This window comes from Aplidium turbinatum, chromosome 18, assembly GCF_918807975.1.
Source record: "Aplidium turbinatum chromosome 18, kaAplTurb1.1, whole genome shotgun sequence".
In the NCBI taxonomy this organism is placed as follows: domain Eukaryota; kingdom Metazoa; phylum Chordata; class Ascidiacea; order Aplousobranchia; family Polyclinidae; genus Aplidium; species Aplidium turbinatum.
Genome location: NC_137489.1, coordinates 6,707,186 through 6,720,280, shown reverse-complemented (window position 1 = coordinate 6,720,280; position 13,095 = coordinate 6,707,186). Strand labels below are relative to the sequence as shown.

The 13,095-nt window shown below is 38.8% G+C and overlaps 1 protein-coding gene across 2 annotated transcripts; it reads left to right on the top strand.

Annotated features, from left to right (window-relative positions):
• Positions 1-2,001: 2,001 nt before the first annotated feature.
• Positions 2,002-11,285, top strand: LOC145787492 (serine/threonine-protein kinase/endoribonuclease IRE2-like). 2 transcript variants are annotated; one of them, XM_082599244.1, is made up of 11 exons: positions 2,002-2,136; positions 3,600-3,744; positions 4,752-4,802; positions 4,988-5,135; positions 5,913-6,088; positions 6,302-6,452; positions 6,776-6,921; positions 7,516-7,713; positions 8,095-8,273; positions 8,437-8,564; positions 9,410-11,285. In XM_082599244.1, the coding sequence occupies exons 1-11, from the start codon at positions 2,060-2,062 to the stop codon at positions 9,955-9,957; spliced, it is 1,947 nt and encodes a 648-aa protein (XP_082455370.1). In that variant the 5' UTR covers positions 2,002-2,059; the 3' UTR covers positions 9,958-11,285. The 2 variants fall into 2 exon arrangements, with proteins under 2 accessions (XP_082455370.1, XP_082455369.1); XM_082599243.1 differs by having other exon boundaries at positions 7,516-7,728.
• Positions 11,286-13,095: the final 1,810 nt, after the last annotated feature.

Genomic DNA, 13,095 nt, shown 5'->3' with positions numbered 1-13,095 from the left:
TATCTAAACCTCTACGTTTACTTTTGAAGAATGTGAAACGTTTAGTAGCCTATCCATCTTCCAAGCAGGGTATTTTAGTTAGAAGATAAAGATTCACAGATTCCACCGTAATCTTCTACGTAGATGATAGTTGATTGAACATCTAATGATTTCAAAGAGACTTGTTACATCCAAATCCATAACGTAGTTCTTCAGCAAAACAATCTATTTCGGTCTGTCGGACTCAGTAACTTAGAATGACATGCCCTGCTGAAACTGGCTTTTGGAAGATTTTCATTGTCCCGCACGGAGGCGCTGCAACGCATTTGTTTTGAAAAGTTGCCAAATAATAAATTTTATCCACAATTTAGAAAAAAATAAAGAAACTTTAAAGTTATATGAAACAAAAAATTAATTTACCTAGGTACTGGAAAATTGCCTTAAAAACTCTTGCAGTCGAAGGTACGTTAGAAAAGATTTTAGGGCAACTATTGTTAATTTATTGGCGACGTCTGGCAACATTATTGTTTGTTTATTTAGTTAGATGGTTTTATGTACAGTAAGTCATTCAGTAAAGAATCCAAGCTCAACTCTATCTCAGCCTCTAGTAGTTAAGTGGAACTGAAAGTGTTTGTTTTAGGCAGAGGTGGGCAGTAGCGCGCTACTTTTGTAGCGGCGCTACCAGCGGCGCTACTTTTTAGTTGGAGTAGCGGCTGCAGTAGCGGCGCTATTTTTATTCCAAAGTAGCGGGAGAGGCGCTACTTTTTTTCAGTCGCACTCCCGCTACCCGCTAGGCTACTTTTTAATTTAAATTGAAAAAAAGGCTTGTTTTTTTGCAATACTGGCATGGTCAAGCAGCTATATAATCGGCTTGGTTGCAAAGTTTCGGTCTTTTCTAGCGGACGTCAACTTCTTCGGCGAATATCTCCGTGTGATGTAGCCTATCTGCCAGGCTTTAGACATTCTCCAGGGCGAGTCCAAGGCATACTACGGAGTCTTGTTTCCAACCATCACAATTTGCGGGAAGAAGTTGACCGAGATCAGTGATCTTGTGACCTGTGAGGAGTTGAAAGTGAAAGTCCTTGAAGGGGTGAAGAAACGATTCAACAAGTGCTTCAACAACATGAAATGCATTATGGCATCATGTCTTCATCCCTCCTTCAAGACGTCGTGGCTACAATTTCTGCACTACATTTCCACGGATGATGCTGACGCACTGCGAGAAAAAGTCAAGACAGATGTAATTCGACTGTTGCGGGAGACATCAAGCCAGGTTGATACCGAGAAGAGTGACACCAACACCAGTCATGACTCCGAGGATGTAGTTTTTGGAGTGTTTGCGCCATCCCGTGAAACGTCGGTGCAGAAGGAAGCAACAATTGTGGACGCCCTTTTTTCGGACAAGAGCAAGTCCTTGAGCTTTTCGAATACCGAGTTAAAACATCTGTTCATTAAATACAACACCCCCATTCCTTCCAGTGCTGCGGTCGAGAGACTTTTCTCTGTTAGAAAAGATGTGCTTAAGCGAAAGCGGGCATGACTTAGTGACTCTCATTTTGAAATGCTCGTGTTTTTGAAAGATGCGTAACAATAAATTTCCCTTAGAATGTGTTTTCTATAACGACGATAAAATGACAGCGTAAACGAATAACATTCGTTTTCAAGGTTATTTTTGTGTCACTAGGGACTTGAGTGTTTCCTAGTGTCATTTTAGACAAAAGTAGCGGAAGAAGTAGCGGTAGCGTGCGCTACTTTGGCCCGAGTAGCGAGTAGCGCGCTACTTTTGTAAATTGGTAGCGGTAGCGCGCGCTACTTTGGCCCAAGTAGCGGTAGCGGGTAGCACGCTACTTTACAAGTAGCGGGTGCCCACCTCTGGTTTTAGGTATACCTATACTGAGAGGTATTACCTATACGTTTACTATTGACGCTTTCGGGTGTTTTAAAACTGCTATTTTGTTGATCTCAAGGATAAGAATACAGTATCTGCTGTTTTTTCATGATATGAGTTTTACTTACGCTTCAGGCAGTAGACAGAACTCAATGAATTAAGAACTATTCTGTGAAGTCAAGCCTGTCCCCCATGGAATTTTTTGACCACTCCTCTTGGACAGAAGTAAGAAAATTGAAAAGAGAAGGTGGCGGATCGACAGTTTTTGTGTATGTATTGTACAAGATTGGTTGGTTTTGAATCTTTTTTGTCGGACTGACAAAGCCTTTAAAATGTTATTCTTAATAGATGTTTTAAACCAGTGACACAGGGTTACTGGTCAGCTACTGGTTGGTATGGTTTTTGAATCTTTATCCTCGGACTGACAAAGCCTTGATAGGTTATTCCTGGTAGTTTCGCATACTTGTAGACTGTAGAGGCTCTTGATGCAGAGCCGGTTGCCGAGACTGACAGAGTGAAGTTTTCCGATTGTAGAAGTGTTGTTGTCACGCAATTATTCCATTTACTAGGTGCCGCTGAATGGAGAGCAGTCCTGAATGCGTTGCTCAAGTGCACACCCTGAGAGTCGAACCAGCTCTGCTTGATCTTGAGCGGGCGCGTAACCACTGAGCTAGCCGGGTGGACTAACAGAGTAAATTTTTCCGATAGTTGTTCAAGTGTTGTTGCCAGAGAATTATTCCATCCAGTAAGTGCCGCTGAATCGAGAGCGGTCCTGAAATGCATTGCTCAACCACACATCCCAAGAGCCGAACTAGCGCTACGTGATCTTGATTCAGGCACTTGACCACTGAGGTAATGGGGCAGTTAATGAGGAATTTTGTTCAACAGTTCTGTGATTTATGACACTTATTTCGAAGAAAAATATATATGGTATGCAAAGTTCTTTTTTTGCATTTATCGCCCTTAGTGGTTATTGTAAAGTTTAGATGATTAAATGTTAGATCTCATACACCATAAAGATATTTCGGTGAATGAGAAAGGACAACCAAAACAAAGATGTTGCATTGTTTTTCTTCCAATAAAAAAGAACCTAAGTTGCATTTCTGTGCAAGCAATGCCCAGTCCCTCTGTGCGACAAAATGCTTTGAAGCATATCACACTAAACACATTTTTTACTGAAATGCGAGCATAAATATCTTAGGCAATGCATTAATCGCACTGGGCTTCTTACATGTAAGATATTGTGTAACATGGTGAAGAAAACTTTGATCACTCGCGTACTGATAATGTTTGTAAGAATTGTACTTCTGCTATCTTACTCAAATTGTTTCATCAAACCAACGTTTGAGTGATGAAATTTTTTTGTGAGACTCGAACAGGCGTTAGTTCGACATCGCTCAAAAGCAAGTGGCTGTGTCTTTGGCAACACACTTAAAGATACATTTGAAGGTGGACACGAAGATTGGCTTTCTTGACTTCCTCTCTTCTAACTCTAAAGTTTTAACTTACTGAGCGTCAGCATACAACAAATAAAAATCAGACCAATTTTCCTCTGCAGTTCATCCAATTTCAGCTGGTTGTTTGTGTCCCTGGTGTGTTCCAAAGGTTGTCTGTGTGAGCATAAATCAGCATGTTTCAAGCATAAATACGGTTTGAATTGATACAAATGCTGTATGTTTGGATCAGGATAAAATTTTATTTCCTTACAAGTGTCAAACTTCATGTTGTTTAGATATCGAAAACAAGATGATTGCCTTTGGGCTGGTAAAGAGCTAATCAAATCAAACTATCCTAAATGGGAAAATGAAATTAAAATTTTGAAACATGTTGGTCACAATGATAAGAATGTGATTCACTATCATTCACTAGATGACAGCGTAAGTATTTGTTTCTTTTTATTCTCTATTTTTAGCAGTCTAGAACCTAGTCAAATGAGAAATTACCTGATTTAGTAATGGTGCATTTACAAAACTGTTTGGAATTTCTGGTAACCAATGCACAAATCAGAGGTTATCAGAAATTCCAAATAGTTTTATATATAAATGCTTAATTTTAGGCACTGGTTTTGGAAAACGGCAAATAATTTGAAATTGACAGTTACAGTTAGGCAACACTTAGTATCAGAAAAGCACATGTTGCGTCATAGAAGCATCGGCGTTACGATTGTCAATCTGACTTGTTTATATCAAATATAGTTATTACTATTTGAAGCCTTAACAACCTGTTTCACCTAAATAAGGATCATCAGAAGGATCTTATTCAAATAGAAATTATTATTATAATATTATATACGGTAACTTATACAAATAGAAAATATTGTTGACTTGTTTATAGATATGAACTTCAAAAGTAATGTAGTTTCATCAAAATTATTAAATAAATATTTTTTTGACAATCCTAAAAGGTTTGGTATGATTTTGGATGCTTATATTGGTAGGGAAATATCTTATCTATATATCATAACTGATCAATGTTTAAAACTAAGTGAAACTGTTCTACCAGGCATTTGATAAATGAAATGACTTGTGTTCTTTATGACTTGCGTTCGTTTTATTACTTTATGACCTATGCTACCGTACTTAAAACTGAAAAGGAGTATACAAAAGGATTGTTCACAGAAAGTTGATACATAAACCAAAAAGCACGATGTGTTTTAACCAGAATGATGGTCAGAGTAAGTTTTTCCTATGTACATACAGAAATTTACTTGGACTTTGCTCAGAGCTTTTTCACTATCATTGTAATTGCTAATTCCATTTCTGCCTTGTCTCATATTATTTCAATGTTTGTTGATTTTATGAAATGCCAGGTTGGCAGCCACATGCATTTTTTAGCAGCAGAATGAACAATTAAAGCCATGAAAATAAGTAACATATATTTTCAGGATGTTGCTGTGATATTGTTCATGGAATTATGTGACTCAAATGTTGAAGAGGTGTAGTACTTTCAGATTGCAATAATAATGTAAAGTTATTGTTTGAATATTTATGTTAGTAAAGTATGGAAAGACTTAGTTGGTAATGTGCTTGTGCTTCATTTTTATGTTAAATTATCAAGTTTGTACTATGGTTATTTTGTATTTGTACTTTTTACAGTGAAACAATTTTTGTTGTTTGACAGTATGTTCGAAATAGTGAGATTGTTCCAGCAACTGAAGGTGAGAGAGACATGAAAGTTAAGCCTCAAGATTATTTTGGCATTATTCCCATGGACATCTGTCAGCAAGCCGTGTGTGGTATTGACTATCTCCACACATCATGCAACATAAGTATGTTGCAGTCAGTCTTGTTTTTTCGCTCTGTGTAGTGTGTTGTGTATGCTCACTTAGTATTATTTATTGTTACAACAAAACAGGTCTGGCATAGTTTAAGCCACCAACTCTAAACGATTGCTCTGTTTTCGTGTCGTTATGTGGTAAAGGTGACTAGGTGAGTCCCATACTTGATCTAAGCATCAGGGAATGAGAAGATAAAGGGGTCCACGTCTTTTAGGTGCAGACAGTTGGGCGCCGGTCAAATAGGCGTGCACACTGTGGCGTCAGGATATTTAGGTGCGGAGCATTCTGACTGTTAAAACAATGCTGGACAGTGGACATCAAATTTCTTCTCATCGCTGAACACAAGGTTTGGCAGCGTGCCTCCTCCTTTAATGCGTGAGAGCAGAATTCTGGCTCTGGAGAGACATTTCTCGATGGTATTGGCATTTAGCAACTGTTCATGTGTTTGAATGTGCTCATCTTCAAATCCTTCTTGAGAACTGTGAACATGGTTCCATAGGCCACGTTCGCCTCTTTTGCCAGTTTTTGAATTGGATCTCTTGTAAGGTTAATTATTATTGATGACCCTGTATAGACCAGCAAATCTGTTGTGTTCAGAAAATCACTGCAACCAGGTTGCCTTCATTAGTGACTTGATACAAACAGTCACCATGCGTCTGCGTTCATAACAAAAAATGTTCTATCACTAAAGCTTTAAGTGGTGCTACACTACCACTACCACAATATAATAATTTCACAAATTTGAATTGCTTGTATTTTACTTTGCAGTTCATCGAGATATAAAGCCGAGCAACTTTTTACTCGTCCGAACAAGCGGCGGAACTGTTGTAAAAGTATCGGATTTCGGTCTCAGCAAGGTTATTCCCCCAGGGAAAATGAGCGTTTCTACAGGGTCAATGGGTACGAGGGCATACATGGCGAAGGAGTGTTATAATAAAACATGGGTAAGTTGACAACTTGAATCTTTACAACTTCTTGAGCTTTGGTGTAGACAGACAATCAGACATACTATTACTAGTAGACAGACATACTATTACTTTGTTGTGCAGCCTCTTCCAAATTTTTACGTTTTCTTTTCATGATGTATCACACTCTTGTAATTTTAAATATGACTTTAACGTTTATGATTTTAATTTTAGCTATGTTCTGTTACTTAGGACCGTTCTACCGACATTTTTGCCTTGGGCGTTTTGCTCTATTTTGTTCTTTCAAACGGTCATTATCTCTTTGGAAAAGAAGACTATCAGCAAGAAGCAAATATACGTGATGGACAATCGCCTAAACTAGACTACCTACGTAACTCGGATCGTAAGTATGTGATAACCCAGACAGCAAATCAACCTTTTTTACGTTCATTTAACGTCTGCAGATGTTAAATCAATGTAAAACAGTTGATTTGTTGTCTGGGAAATAGGCTGTGTGCAGTGTGTATCTCCTATCTCAACTTGCAAAACGCCAGCAGTACTTACTGTACATTTTATGTATTTGTTTGTCTCATCCCACATGTAGATTCGCATTCGTGTCACCAATTGCATATTCGATGACGGCTCTACTCGTTATGTCAATTTTTTATTGATTGATTAATACAAGAGCTGTATGTTGCCAGATGCTATCTAAATTTTGTCTTTTAGTGCCTTTCTCAAGAGAGCAGAAGATTACCGCCTGTGACTTGATCAAGCGAATGATTTCCCATGACCCGGGATGCAGACTAACCATCAGTGATGTATTGTGTCATCCTACGTTTTGGAATTCAAAGAGGAAAGTTGAGTTCTACAAGGTGCTATGTACTAGAATCCGAGCTGCAAAGTCTTGCGAAAATTTTACGACTCCGGCTCCTCTACTTATAACTGGCCGACTCCGGCTTCAGTGTTGCCAGTTTTTTTAATGTTTGTTCTTTTTCATTTTTTAATCAAAATTGAAACTGCGACTTTTCCAAAAACTGACAGGAACGAATACTTCTATTTTCTGGTAAACTTTAAGAGCGCAATGCAGAGAATTAGAAAAAATGTTTTGATAAACAAAAGGTTGCCAACAAAAATTTTATTCACCGCTTTGTATCAAGTCGGAGTCAGTCTTTTTTTTTGACGACTTTGACTCCGGACATACCAAAATCCTTCCGACTGCTGCTCCTCAGCCTTGACTAGAGCTATCTTTTAAACTGCAGAATTCATTGTAGCTTATTTTTGATCGTGAATGCAGTTTTTGCTCAATGTGAATCCGGCCATCTTCGGTAACGGGGGCATCACCAGATTAAAGCTGGACTACTAGTACCACTGATAATAATTCATTTCAGATCAACTGCTCTTTTGTCAGAGTGTTTCTATTTTAAAGCTGCTTATCAGCACCGACGTTTCATGTGTTCTGTTTGTAGAAAATCCAAGTTGATCTCAAGCCAAAAATTAAAGAAGAACTTGAAGACTTGAACAAATTCGACGGGGGACTTCTGAAGGATACAGACGCTGGAAAGTTTCATAGTTTTGGCATCAATCTCAACAGCGTACCAAAGCCTGTTCGGGAACAAAAGCAACACCCTGTCAAATCATGTCCCAATGTGCAAAGCTTGGTGCAGGTGATTAGAAACCATGTAAGTGTACAAGAATTCTACATAAAGCTTGGTTACCGGTTACCTATAACCCTTGCAAAATATTCCTCCCTTTTGCCACGGGTCTTGAAATTAGCTACTCCACAAGTTGTAGATTATTTTAATGCTCGTGTTGAAATGCTACTATTTCATTGGCTTTAATAAGTAGCACTGCTCCTAGCTAGTACATAATAAAAGGTTTCATAACATAATCTATTGAAGAACAAACTCGAAGTATAAGAAATGATCTCATGCTTTTGTAAGATTCTGATATGAAAACAATATTATATTGAGCGAGTAAAAAATTGTTTTAAGGATTGTTTCTAGAACTTACATTAAACCACATTGTGTTGTTGCTGGTTGCATCAGGAAGCACATGCCTGCGATAAAGGCCAAACAAAAAAGATCAAGAATTGCCTTGGAGTAAAAGGAGACAGATTGGACATGGACAAGTTCCTTGAAGCCATGACTGGAAAACATCCTCAGTTGTTGGTTCATCTCTATGAGTATTACAGAAAGAAAAAAAATGCTACAGATTTTTATGAGAGGTGTGTCAACAATACAGGCAAAGAAATTCGTTAGATCACTAACGTTATTTCATTAGTTTTTTTAAGTCTTCAAACTGCTAATTTTCATTGTGCATTTTGTAATAATTCTAGACTGAAACGGACAGTTAATCACATCAACAAAAACTTACGTCATTTTGTCCAGGGAAAATGCGGTGAAAGACTCTGCTCTTACCCCGATGATCAAACTACCCGACATCCCATCAACATCACGTGAACCCGAAAATCCACTTTCACCTTGGGAAAAATTCTTGGTCGACCAGGGAATTTTAGGTATTCACTACAATAATTAAAAATAATGCCCACGAAATTTACATTCTTGCCCTTTCAAGTCAGAATATGTTTCGAGATAATAATTTACAAACTTCTGAATTAACGTTGTCGCTTCTTAGTAGGCTATGATGAGTGGTGAATACAATACTATTTTAGCAATAGTTGCAACGTTCGTCTGATAAATGATACAAGCAGAAAGAGAAAACAAACGTATTCTTGTATAAAATTTTTGCGAACCATGGTAATACGCATCTTCAGAACAAATAACGTACAGAATAAAATTTCAGTTTCATACAGCCCACTGCAGAGCGGTTAAAGACCAGAGAAAAAAGTTAAAAACGTTATTTCGAATAGCCAACAAGAGGTGCGAGACGATTAATTTATGCGTCCGGTGACAGATAAAACCTTCAAACGATTTAGTTCAGGCTGAAGCAAGTGAGACACAAATGAACTTACGAAGACTTTTTCTGTTCGAAATCATTTAATTGTAACTTTTTTTCTTTTACCTTTGACCTCACCGCATAATTTCGAAATTTTATTTTCTATGTTATTCGCTTTTGAGGATGCGCATTGTTGTGGTGCGCGAAACGTCAGTGAGGCCATAAAACAACTTGTACGTTTCTGCTTTTACTTTCTCATTCATCAGGTGAACGCTGCAAGATGGTAGACAATATAATGCAATGCTGTAATTTTTTCAACACAGCGCTTTTGTGTGTTTGGATACTATTGCCCTTTGCATTACATTGTACTCACGCTTGAAGTTATCTCATAAGAAGCGTGGTAGTGAGTTGAGTGATTGCACGGATGCCTTCGTTCATTGCGTAATGTTTGTTTTTGAATTGCAGCCAAATGCATCTCAGAGTACAGGGTCACGGTAAAGTACAACGGAGCAACTATAAACGAAAAGACATATTCGATTGGAAATTCTCTGAAGATATTTTACTCGTCCCAAGACATTCAAGATTCAACTAGATCTGAAATTCGGTTTCCTCGCCATGCTAACTCTGAAATAAACCAAATTATAAAAAACTGCATAGATGGAGTTATTTTGCGCACAGATCCAACGACTAAATCACTTTTTGCGCTCAGGAAATGCGCTGTCCAACTATTTTTCAGCTGTCACCTGCAGCAAGTTCCACGAAAGATGGAGAGAGATAGTGATACTGAACTGTTGTCATTTGAAAAATTGATTAACCAATTACAGAATGGTAATTTAAGTGCTGCGAAAAGCAGTGTTGAGTTTGTGTTTGGTAAAAATCCGAATACTCGTCAAAACAAGATCTATCCGGTTTCTGTAAGTATTGAATCCACAGCGGCGGCAAAGTTGGTATTGAAACTTGGTGCCATAAACTCTTGTGAGGCAACTTCAAGCAGTATTTTAATCAGCTTTTAGTAAAATGATAGTGTAAATTGAGTAACGCGACGCTAGATTTATTTAGGTTTTTTTAATGCAAATTTTATTATTATAATCATGTACTTGTGAAATGTGAATGTTCATAGCGTATGTTTCATGTGGGATAGGCAATTGCATAGCAAAACCTATATCTCAAAGGGCTACTTCCACGGCGCCATAAGCACGCAGAAGCAATGACCTCGCCTACGAGATTACCTTTGTTTCGAGTGTATGCTCAACACACCTCTACAGTTTACCTCATTACTGCGGAGGCGTGGAATGAATCTGCCACGTCATCAAGTATGCTACTTTGTGTTCTGAAATTTTCCAAATCTTTCCGTTGCAGTGAGTGTTCGTTTAGTGACTGGACTACTGGTGTGATATGTTTTGTGTGTTTTAAACGATTAACATTTTATTGTTTACTATCGCAATAGTTCGGCCAGATCCATATTTGTCTATTTTCTTACAATTAGGAAAACTACAGCTGACGCTTGAGCGAAGGCTGTTTTGCCAAATGAAAGAAAACGAGCCTATTTTTTTTATGTACAACTGGACCCACTGTGTTTCATTTCGGAAATACTGTGTTTCTGACAAGTTTTATCGCTATTGAAAGTTCTTCAATTTTTATGCAGGCCACTTGGTTATTGGTTATCCTTTTCCGTTGTAACTTATGGTAGTTAGTTAATAGTTATAAAAGATAACTTGACTTTACGCTTTATGCAAAGAATAATTTTCTTGAATTTATAACCTACCAGTTCAAACTAATCTTCACTACTGTATAAAGTGTATAACCAGTTTCTCGTGTTACTTATAACGTGTTGTTATCCATATTATCTTTTCTGTGGTATTTTTATATTTTCTTTCATATATTGGTATTTTATTCATTAACTAAGTTCATGTCTTGAAATTGTAAATGTGTTGGTAAATTATTAAATGGTTGGATCGTTGGTTGGATTGTAATGTGGTTTGCTATAATAATCCTATGCATTTGAACAAGAGCAATCTTGGCTGCGTTTTCCCTAGGCACGCGCAGAACAATGGAATTTTGTATTTTAAATTGGTCACCCTGTGCTTGTCTGTAGTTATTTAATTACGTATTTTCATTTGCACTTTGTGTAATTACTTGATATCATCAACTGCGTTGTTTCGACAGTGACTTCTCATCAAGTTACAAAAGATAATTTTAATCATGTCTGGCCTACTGCATAGAGCAGCTTGATTAAACGCGTCATAAAAAAAATCCATAAATTTTTTTTGAAAAAACATGTTCATCCTGACCTCATTTTATCTTGGGTTGAAAATTTCTGTCACAATTAAATTTATTACACTTTTTTACCTTTTTTGCAGTGTAGGACAAGCCAAGTAGATGAAAAGGTTAGCTACAAATCGTTTTGTTGGTGCAAGAAAAGATTTTTATGAATTAGATAGGCTACCGTACTTATAGTCAACTTCTGGAAATATTTTGCTTTAGTGGCTATCGTTGCTTTGATTTTTTCAGCTTATTTAAGATTGGTCCAGGCTGTAATTGGTCCTCGGCCTAACTTTTCGTAGCCCGTCAAGTCAAGGAATCTTTCTCCAAACTATAACACTAAAAAACTGCCAAAAGCCAAACTCAATTTTAAATATTTAAAGTCTGACAGCTTGCTTGGAATTGACAATTTTCATAAAACTGACAAAGGGACTAAATAATTACTGTATTCGGCACAAGTTTGTAGACACCCGTTCTGTAGTCTACAGATTTCACTCTAAAGTCTGTTGTCTTTTGAACGAGCACCCTCGTCAACTGAAATCAAGACACCCATTTGTACCAAGCGCTCAACTTCTGATCAACGAAGCTTCTTCGCCACCCAAGGGTCGAGAGGTTTTTACTTTTTAGCACTCTTGGGCAGTGGCGGCGACTCGGTCCAGATGTCTGAGAAGGTGTCAAGCAGTCATTGAATTGATTCGTCATCCAGTTCACGCAGACCACGCACACCATTTGGCGCATGGTAAATGGCGCTGTTACTATTGGTGTGGTCTGCGTTTGTTCCTCCTTGCCACACTCACAGATCGTGGATGGAGCCATCCCCCATTTGTGGATGTTGGAGCGGAATAGTCTGACGCTAGTAGGCTACGCAGGCGGTTGAGCCGCACCCACCCCTTTCTTGGAAAATGCATTCCGATTGGGTGGAGGTCGGATATGAAACTTTGGAGTCTTGAGGGGCTTCTTCCATTTCGAGCTCCACTGGTGGTCCACCCAGGTAGCCGCACTGATGGATTGGTCTTCAGCGGTTTTATCAGGAGTTGCGCGGCATGTAGGCCTACAAATGGGTGTCTCAATTTGAATCGCTGGAGTTTCTCGCTCAGAGGCTTGAGTGGAGCAAGTGGTTGGGATTCGTAGCGCGACAAGAAAGAGAGAGAGTGGCTTCTTCGCGACGAAGCTCAGCTGGTTGGATGCCTGCAAAGACAGGGAGATTGTCAAAGAAGCTGAAAAGACATCTCTGGCGGACCAAAAATGGAAATCAGTACCGCCAGACTCCATTCATTCATGTCCGACGCCGACACACGTCCCATGATCGGCCTAACACTTCAAAGACAGGCGTGGGTGCGGCTCAACCGTCTTCGCACGAGCGTCGGACTTTCCGCTCAACCATGCACCAATGGGGAATGATCTCTTCCTGTTAATGTGGTGCTTAGGAACAACCGCAGATCACATCATCAATGACTGTAGCCAACCATTTTCAAGCCACCTACTGGAGTGGTCTGAGTGTCTTGGATGATGAAACGAAAGAGAAAGACTAGCTGCTCTCTATAGTAGCCTAGGGGAACGTTCAAATATTACGTAACGCCTTCGAGGGGGAGGGGGGGGTTTATGCAAAGCGTTACGTTAGCGTCACATTGGGGGGGAGGGGGTTCAAGCAAAACGTTACGTAACGCTTTCGAGTACGGAATGGTAGTTTTTTGTGCTGAATTCGTAGTGAAAAAGCGTTACATGGGGGAGGGGGGATTGAAAAAAGCGTTACGTTGGCGTTACATGGGGGAGGGGGGGGTCAAAAATTCGGAAAAAAGGCGTTACGTAATATTTGAACGTTCCCTAGTCCGGGAACATTGTTTGTGAATCTGGGGTGGTAAAAGGATAGACCCTCGGCCTCAGTTCAG

Coding starts and splice junctions, on each gene's coding strand:
- LOC145787492 (XM_082599243.1), top strand. CDS start 2,060: ATGGAATTTTTTGACCACTCCTCTTGGACAGAAGTAAGAAAATTGAAA. Junction 6,089..6,301: donor AGTGTTATAATAAAACATGG/GTAAGTTGACAA, acceptor TCTGTTACTTAG/GACCGTTCTACCGACATTTT. Junction 6,453..6,775: donor CTACCTACGTAACTCGGATC/GTAAGTATGTGA, acceptor TTTGTCTTTTAG/TGCCTTTCTCAAGAGAGCAG.